An 8,700-nucleotide genomic window follows, 5' to 3' on the forward strand; every position below is an offset into this window, starting at 1 on the left:
CTAGCTCATCAGGAGGATGAGTTGTCAGAGCCCTTGGTAACTGTATACTTGATTAATGTCAGAGCTCACTAATGACTCCGCGAGAAATCTGTTCCCAGATCTGGAAGCAGCCTGAATGCAGTGCTGGTTTTCAAGATTTGCATTTACTCTGATTCAGCTCTTTGAACTCTTTGTTCTCTTTCATGACAGAAATCTCAAGAAGAGACACTTTGCATTTAGGTATTTCATGTAAACATTAATTGTGTGCTTATCTTTTTGCTTAAATAACAGTTTAAAAACCTTACAGCATTGGTAGGCTGTAACTTTACTTATGATCATCAGATGATTTTAAGTTTTGTCCACCACTCCTGACTAAGGGAAAAGGCAAACTTCATTCACAGCAGTCTTGGTCTGGTTTTGGTTTTATTAAGTATTCCATCATATTCTCAATCTAATTGGAAACCTTTAAGCGTAAAGGTGTCTAGCCAGAGGAGTGTACAATGTCCCACATGGAACAGATAATCAGAAACCAAAATATACCTTAAGAGTTTGTGTTTCTCTCTATTTTAGCTTTTGAGTTTCTTTTTTACCCAAAGAGTTTTCATGGACAATGTTTGCATTTTTTCAGGCGAGTCAGAGAACTGAACAGCAGCAACACAAAAAAGTTCCTGGAGGAGAGAAAAAGGGTAACTATAACCAAGTCACTGGGCACTATTTCTGGATATTCTTTTTCATTTCTCTGTGTTGAAAATCCAGCTCTAGTAGATTTTTGGTTTTGCATTGTTGCACATACTAGTAGCATAAAAGATCTAACATCCATGTAAGACAAAGCTATTTTAAATCAACAGAATTACTACTCATTTTTCTGTTTGCTACTTCTATGTATTATGTGCAATATATATAATATATATCTATTAATGTACTAATAGCTTTTGCTAAGATTGGGTGATAATAATAGGCCTTCTGTGATGCTTTGTGCCATCTAAATGGGGTAAAACAGCATATATGTATGTATGTTTCCAGTAAGTGTTTATTTTACTTGTTAATAATGTGTTATATTCCCCTCCATTATTTTCTCTTAATTACAGCTGGCAATGAAGCAGTCAAAGGAAATGGATCAGTTGAAAAAAGTTCAACTTGAGCATTTAGAAGTCTTGGAGAAGCAAAATGAACAGGTATCTTGGTTCAAAGGCTTAAAAGAAAAGCAAACTAGTAAATACAGTAACCAGAGTCAGGCTGAGCAGAATGCTTCTGAATGTAAGTCTTTACCAAAATGGGGAGAATGACCTTGGTCATGGTCATTCACCTACTTGGGGAGCCAAAATGAAGAGGTGAGGTAACTTAAATAATGATTCAGAACCCTATTGGTTTCAGATAAGCATGTGGAAGCTGAACTGCTTAGCCAGAGTGTGTCCTTTCAGCTGTAGAGCCACACTGATGCTCGTTAGCTAGATATGACAGTCATAAAAGGCTCAGCATATCCATTTTAATTACTCTCCAAAATGTACCTCAAGCAAATCTGTTTCCTTCGTTTTGGAACTTGCAGTTCTAGTACTGATTGGAAAAACAGAGGTGAAACATGTACACACAGCATCTCTGAACTCTTAAGAGACAGTGAGTTTGGACTGAATTCTAGAGATGTAGCATGGGGAGTTTTATCTGTACCAGTACACCCTTTCCTAATTAAAATACCGTATTATTTTCTGCTAGTTTATAAGCCCTTTTTTTTAAAAATTGAAAAACTACTTGGCAAAGAAAGGAGAATTCTAATCTTATTTCTGATGGAAACAACACTATGTGCTGAGCAGTTCCCTTGCTGAAAGGTCGAGCCAGCAGAGCTGTAATAATTGCATGGCTTGCAGTATGGCACTTAGAAATGTAAACTGCATGGGGAATATACCCAGTGAGATGAGAGAGAGGGAGAGCATTTAATACCCATTACTTTCAAGGGTTATATACTTAATTTTTTGTTTATTAAATGTTCAGAACTTGAACTCTCTGGAAGACATCATAATACAAATTAAAGCCATCTTACAGAGGGGTAGAGAAGGGAGGAGTACATGCAAATAAAGTATTTTCACAGCCTCAAAAGCTGCAGCCTGAGTAACTTCTACAGCGTGACAGCATGTAGGATCTCAGGTGGCTACTATCACCGAGCCTAGCCACTATGGCTCTGTCCTCTGATGACTCCAGCTCTCTCCTGGATGACAACCAAAAGTTGTATTCTATTCCTCACAGCGTTTCTGTAGATGTTGCCTCTAACATCCAGCATGAATGGATCGGTCAGTCAGTCTGCTCCTGAGCAGCCTCAAAAGGCTGAGAGGGAGGCAGGACCCAGGCAAGGAAATTGGGCTACAGCAGATCTGTATCATCACTGTAGAAAGTGTGATATTTGACAAAAAAATGATGAGCTTAATCCAGAGATAGGTGTTACCAGTTGTTTCTTTCTGTTGGCTTTGGAGAGTTTTGGATCCATTTTAAAAAAAACCCACAAGGACAACATGAGAGAGATTATAGTTGTGTTTAACCACAATGTAATAACCACGTTATGTATAAGGGAGGGAGGGAGGTGGGAATAAATGTCAGCCATTAAAAGCGTCACCTTTTTTAGCAATTAGATCTTTCCCTCACCTGGGTTTACAGCTTCTGCTGCTGAGAGATGGTAACAGCCTATGTGAGCTTGCTCATACACCATTTCAGTGCAGAGAAGTCAGTTTAAATCATCAGTGATTAAACTGAGTAAGCTCGCCCATGTGCTAGTTACCACTTCTGTGTGGCCATGTGGTGGCCTCTGCCACAGGGGTAGTCCTTAACAGCTTTTTAGCTCACTCTAATTTGATCCATCAGAGCATATATTTTCATACATGCTGTTTTGACCATATCCTTTTTGCCCCAAAAGTGCACCAGTGCAAATCCCCAGCTGGCTCTGGTTTCATCGTTACAGACATTGATGTATGAAAGCTAGCTGGATCAGTAGAAAGGTGGTGTTCATTTCAAGAGAATTCCAAAACATTTTTTTCTGATCAAACAAAGCAAGAAAATCTTCATACAAATATACAAAACAGAAAAGTAGAATTATGGGTGGAAACAACCTTTGATACAAACTGTTATGAATTTAAATTTGTTTTGTTTTATGTATGTTTTTCTTGCATTAATTTTTCAATCTCACTTCAGTTTTCATTCATTTAATTTGCTTCTTGTTGTATTACTCAATTTTGACATTATTATTTTTGTACAAACAGCTTTTGAAATCCTGTCATGCAGTGTCTCAAACACAAGGTAGGATGGATGTATAATAAGCAAACTATTATTTCAGTGTGCTTTCCTTCTAAATTAAATCATTATCATTGGAGCCCTCCTTGTAAATGCAACCACTGGGAAGTGCCATTGACATAGTGAACACAATGTTAATCTTGTTTGCACACAGATATTTGAGCGTGACACAATATTAACAGTATTTTGTGCTTTAGCATCTCAAATTCAGATGCATAGGAACAGTGATGTGCAGAGGAAATATTTAGAGATTAGCTTGTACATTAGCTGCTGTTGTTACCGAAAGATCTGCTTAGAGTTCTAAACTGTCTGTGAGAGTGTCTACTGATCTAAGAAAACTACCTTAGTGTCAACACACATATGATTAACTGCTAATGCTGATAGTCAGACAAAGGGTATCCACATATATTAGTGTGTTAAGGAAATAAGTAATTTCATGCTAAGAATAGGAAAATATAGAATAGATGGGTAGAAATAGCTTCCTAGTGTCTAAGGAAGAGAGGCTTCCAGCACTTTAAAATTCACTTCAAATTCCAACACCTTACAAGGTATGGCAATTGCACTTACCATGTGGCTGTGTTGCTGTGGCTTCCTAAACAATCATTACTCACAAGAAATCTCTATTAACCCCTGTCTTACCCAGGGAAATAACTGCATTGGGCTTGATAATCCTGTTGTACAGTATTTCCTGAATTACTTCCTTGAATGGATGACATCTTGCACCACTGACAGTGCCCACTTTAACGACATTTATTTATAGACACATAATGATGAAAAAAAGCATAGTTCTTAGCTTGTCTGAGATCTGATCTTGAAAGCAGAGTCCATTGGCTGCCCCTCACTTCATGAATTCACTGTAGCTTCAACACTGCCTTCCAGAAGGCTCAACTTGCAGTGTTGTGGTTGTGTATTCACGTCAGAATGTGCTGTCTGAACCAGCCTCAGACTAGCACAAATGGGCATCCTGGTCCTATGCTATATGTTAATGTGCTCTTTGAAGCCAAGTTCTCTCTAAGTCAATTCCAAACATAATATATTGGCTTGCAGAGTATTTATGGGACAGACACTGTGCCAGTAGTCACAAGCCTAAGATGTGGAATGTGTGAGTCACTAAGAAACAACCACAGGGTTTTGTTTTATTTGAAGTTTATTTCACACACAGGCAAAATTCAGCCAACATTTCAGAAAAGGTTGTCCATATTAATTTATTTATTATGTTTCCATATTTTCATGTTAAAATTATTTCTTCATTACTTTCAAGCTTTTAACTCATTTAAATGGAGAGTGTTGATTAATTTTTAATCATATTTATGACAGTTGCTTTGCTATTATCATAATTACTTTCCCCCCCAAAGATGATGATGATGATGATGATTAAGAAAGTACAGGGCTAGATTTTTCAAGAAGGCAGGTATGTCACATCTGAATAAATCCCCATTTACCTTGCAAAATCGCCGTTTACCTTTAGATCTACATCTGCCCATTTTCACGTATGCAAATACGTGTTTGCAGATCCCAAACGGGTGACTCCTTAAGTGGGAGCTTTTATAGCAAAGTTCCCTATCTAAGCAACATTTACAACGTTTTTGGGAACATAGTTTATGTAAATCAAGTCCCCTAACCATTATTCTCTGCATGATGGATACAGAGCAGTTACACTAAAGAAAATATTAGCTTGGTTTGTCTCTACCTAAATTTGTCCTGGTGCTCAGGAGTTTGATTGTGAAGATAGATGGGTTAGATTGCCCTCTGGGTCAATTAATTCAGGGTCCTTAGGGTTGTAGATTTAAATAACTTCCCAGATTGAGAGCCTTCAGGGAAAATAAAGAGATTCTGACTCCAAGTTCCTTTAAATGGCAGTTTCAAACCAAAATGCAGTAACAGGGGGAGAAAGTGTGTGTGTGTGTCTAAGAGAAAGGAGGGGAAAGGAAGAGAATTTAAAAAGTGCCCCCTAAGAGGAGATTCCCAGGCCAGTTACCATTTATATACAGTGTTTTAACTTTGCCTGCAAAGCCTGAGGCGTGCAGAGTTCATAGCCAGATCTGGCATATATTCATTGCTGTATTTTGCATAATGCATTTGCATACAGTTTCAGGTGGATTTAGTGTGTGCAGTCCCATGGAGCATATAGCAGTAGTCTAACCCTGAGGTGAAAAACAACCCCTCTGCAATCATAAAGATCTCCAGGCCAGATGAAGATTATTAAAAAAATATATATTTAAAAGTTACTGCTTAAAAAATCCTGTCTACTACAAGGAAGATGTTACACTAATGGATTTTTGTAATTCCTTGTCTTTATGAAAGAAACAAGCCCAGGTCATAGGTGAATTCTCTAAACATTTCAGGGACTAACACCTTGCAGTGCTCTCACAACAGCAGTGAGGCATATATTCCCAAAGACATTTCCTGTCAGAGAAACAGTGGAATCAACATCTGCCTAGTTTTCTTCCCCAAAATTGGAGCTTCTGCATTTTAGCATACACTTCTTTAGAAAGTCAACCCACGAGTCCTAGAATAGGATCAAAAATATTTCCCAAGAATTTGTAGATACAAGGATTGCATTTGATTTTGAAAAACAGTATGACACGGGGCAGATGAGGGATGTAAAAATAATGTTATTACATAGATCTTCAGGGTGTTTTGCCTGTATTTCTCTCAGACACTGTGGTGTAAAATGTGTGCTTCATTTTGAACAAAAGGCTAACGCAATGCTCCGTGCGGTTATTTTGGATTGCAGGCAAAGGAGATGCAGCAGATGGTGAAGCTGGAAGCAGAGATGGATCGCAGGCCAGCAACAGTGGTCTAAAGCCTCAACAAGCAAATTGAAGCTGGAGAATGCATCATCCTTAAAATGAGAGCAAAATTCAAAATAGCATTGCTTGAGGTTGAAAAGTGGGCTTTTTTCTTTGTTTTGTTTTGGGGTTTGGCAGGGGTTTGTTTTCGTTTTTTGCTTTTAATATATAAATGTAGCTATGGACCACCAAGTCTTAAGGTTTGCATTATTTCTTTTTTAACACTGGGCACTGAATTTCCTTTGTTGGATTTCCATAAGAATTTCCTTTGTTCAGATAAACCCTAATCGGAAGCTGAAGACAGTTTTTTAAACCCCATCCTGTATTCCTTTCTGTATCTCCCCAGGCAGTTTGCCTGCATCAGAGTTACAGAATCAGAGCCTCGAAACACAACAGATACTTTTAACATCATCTCAAATGACAACAAAACTGTAGTCATTGTGTTATTTACCATTTCTGTTCCATACATGATATGGTCTGTAGAAGCTCCATGCTGCCAGATCCCAACAAGAGACAACTCATCAGATGCTCTGCACCTGATGTCACTGAGGCAATTGAACTGGATCGTATGCCAAGTCACCGTAATAATCAGGATAGTAAGGAGCTGAGTTTGGGTAATTTTAAATTTCAAGGTATTTTTCAGGCAGCAGAGAGTGGGCAGCTTGGAAAGTAACTGCGTATATTCAAAGTACAATATGTACAAAGTCATCAGCCAAATTCATCAGCTGTAACAGTAACTTGACAGGATATTTCTGCAGCCTAATGATGTCATTCACAAGTGCCATATCAACTCTATCATGTCTGAACGGAGCTGATATCCTGTAAAAGTTACTGCAGTGGATAACCTGAGGGAAATACAATGTATTTGTGCCAAAACTGATCAGTGCTCTAAGGAATTACGTATTAGGCACTTTAAGAAAAGTTTACATCCTACATTGCTTGTATAGAAATTGCATTTTGATCCCGTTGCTGCAGATCCCAGATATTACAGTCCATTGTAACTTAAAGATTGTTTAAATGGCTTTTGGCAAAAAGTTTGTAACTGTGAAAATGTAAAAAGTATTTATACACTTGGGAATCACAACATTGTAGAAAATTACATACATGTTGCCACGTGATAAAATTAGTAAACAGAAATGCTAAAAGTATGTTTGCATGTGATACAAATGCTACTAAGACTGTAATGCCTACTATATGACCACAGTCATGCTACTAGCTGGTAAATACTGAGTAAATGTATGGCACAGAATATTGTTTGATTAATTACAAAGACTTTTAGCATTACAAGGTCTCTCTATATATATGTGTGTATATTAATTACGTGGGCATTCTTGATACTTGTAGTAAAAGAAAAGTACATAACTAATTTAATTTTACACAGAAGTATTTATGCAGATTTTCAGAATTTCATATCAGGAATAACCTTTTTATGTCCATTAGATATAAAAACAATTTGCTAATGTGTTAATTTGCATGTTTCCAGAGCTTGCTGTAGTTATATTGCAAAACAATGCATGTCAGCATTCCGCTTGGAATTTGCCCATGCTGCCAATTCAAAGATGACTGCATGGAGAACTGGTAGTTTAGAACAAATCAGATTCCTGATTTCAATGTACTAAGCACCAATTACTTTGTTGTATATGCTTGTACAAACAAATTCTACATATTCCTATAAACAAAATAAATGAAAAGAGATAATTATGTTATTGTCAGTCCTGAGATGAAACTTTCAACTTCTCTAATAAAAACCTTAAAAATTCAAACCCTTTAGTTTGACTGTAGTGAATTGCAGGGTGATGGTATTATTAACTGCAAATTTTTAGCAAGTTGTATTTCCTGTAAAAATGTGCATAGTGTAAATACATTTCTATCACAGCTTTATTTAGTCAAAGGAGTCTTTTTTATTTTTATTTCTTTAAGCAATAGAAGCATTGTGCTGCGTTGGTCCTCACAGCACTAAAGAGCTACCCCAATGCAGTGTAGCAGCACAGCCTGGAGATGCAGCAACCCATAAATAGTGTAGCAGCACTACCAGGAGATGCAGCAACCTGAGCACAGTGTAGCACTACTTTGAGAATGCAACTGAGACAGAGGTCAGTGTGTATTTAGGTGTTTAAAGCAGGGTTTAAACAAACTTGTGATCCACATTCAGAATTCCCATCCTGATGCCACAACATAGGGAAGCATCTCCTGCTCCTTATGATCCATAATGTTTAAAAAGACAAGTTGTGTACTGGAAGCAGCTCTCCCTGCTCTCTAAGCCTGGCTGGAGTGCTGGATGATGCTGGGAGCAGCAGTTTTCAGAGGATGCTGGGCAGGATCTGGCATCTCAAACAAGGCAGAAATTTTATTTTATTTTTTTTACTTTTAATTAAAAATATTTTCTAAAACACAGCTGGTAGAGAGTGCTGTGAGCTGGCATTTTACACTGTTGCCTAGAGTTGTTTCTAGCCAGTAAGGAGAAGCAAATGTGACAGACCAGATATGGAGGGAACTGGATGGTGAAGCATCTTAGGCTCATTTACAGCCTGGCTGGAAAATACTGCCCTACCTGAAATAACTGGAGGGCTTGGGTTCAGCTCATATCCCTATCTGAGGAAAATCAAACCCACCTGTCTTAATTCCCTGGTGAGTATCCTATCCATCAGGGGGAAAA

The 8,700-nt window shown here is 37.8% G+C and overlaps 1 protein-coding gene across 3 annotated transcripts in view; it reads left to right on the forward strand.

Annotated features, from left to right (window-relative positions):
- Positions 1 to 6,078, forward strand: part of PLCB4 (phospholipase C, beta 4) — an 83,661-nt gene extending 77,583 nt beyond the window's left edge. For 2 of the 3 annotated variants that reach the window (XM_009079747.1, XM_009079748.1), the window contains 3 exons: positions 608 to 665; positions 1,068 to 1,154; positions 5,990 to 6,058. In XM_009079747.1, the coding sequence (XP_009077995.1) occupies positions 608 to 665; positions 1,068 to 1,154; positions 5,990 to 6,058 (214 nt within the window). Of the gene's footprint in view, positions 1 to 607; positions 666 to 1,067; positions 1,155 to 3,221; positions 3,259 to 5,989 lie in introns of all 3 variants that reach the window. The other variant, XM_009079746.1, reaches the window with a different exon arrangement.
- Positions 6,079 to 8,700: the final 2,622 nt, after the last annotated feature.

This window comes from Acanthisitta chloris, unplaced genomic scaffold (genome assembly GCF_000695815.1).
Source record: "Acanthisitta chloris isolate BGI_N310 unplaced genomic scaffold, ASM69581v1 scaffold11158, whole genome shotgun sequence".
NCBI lineage: Eukaryota > Metazoa > Chordata > Aves > Passeriformes > Acanthisittidae > Acanthisitta > Acanthisitta chloris.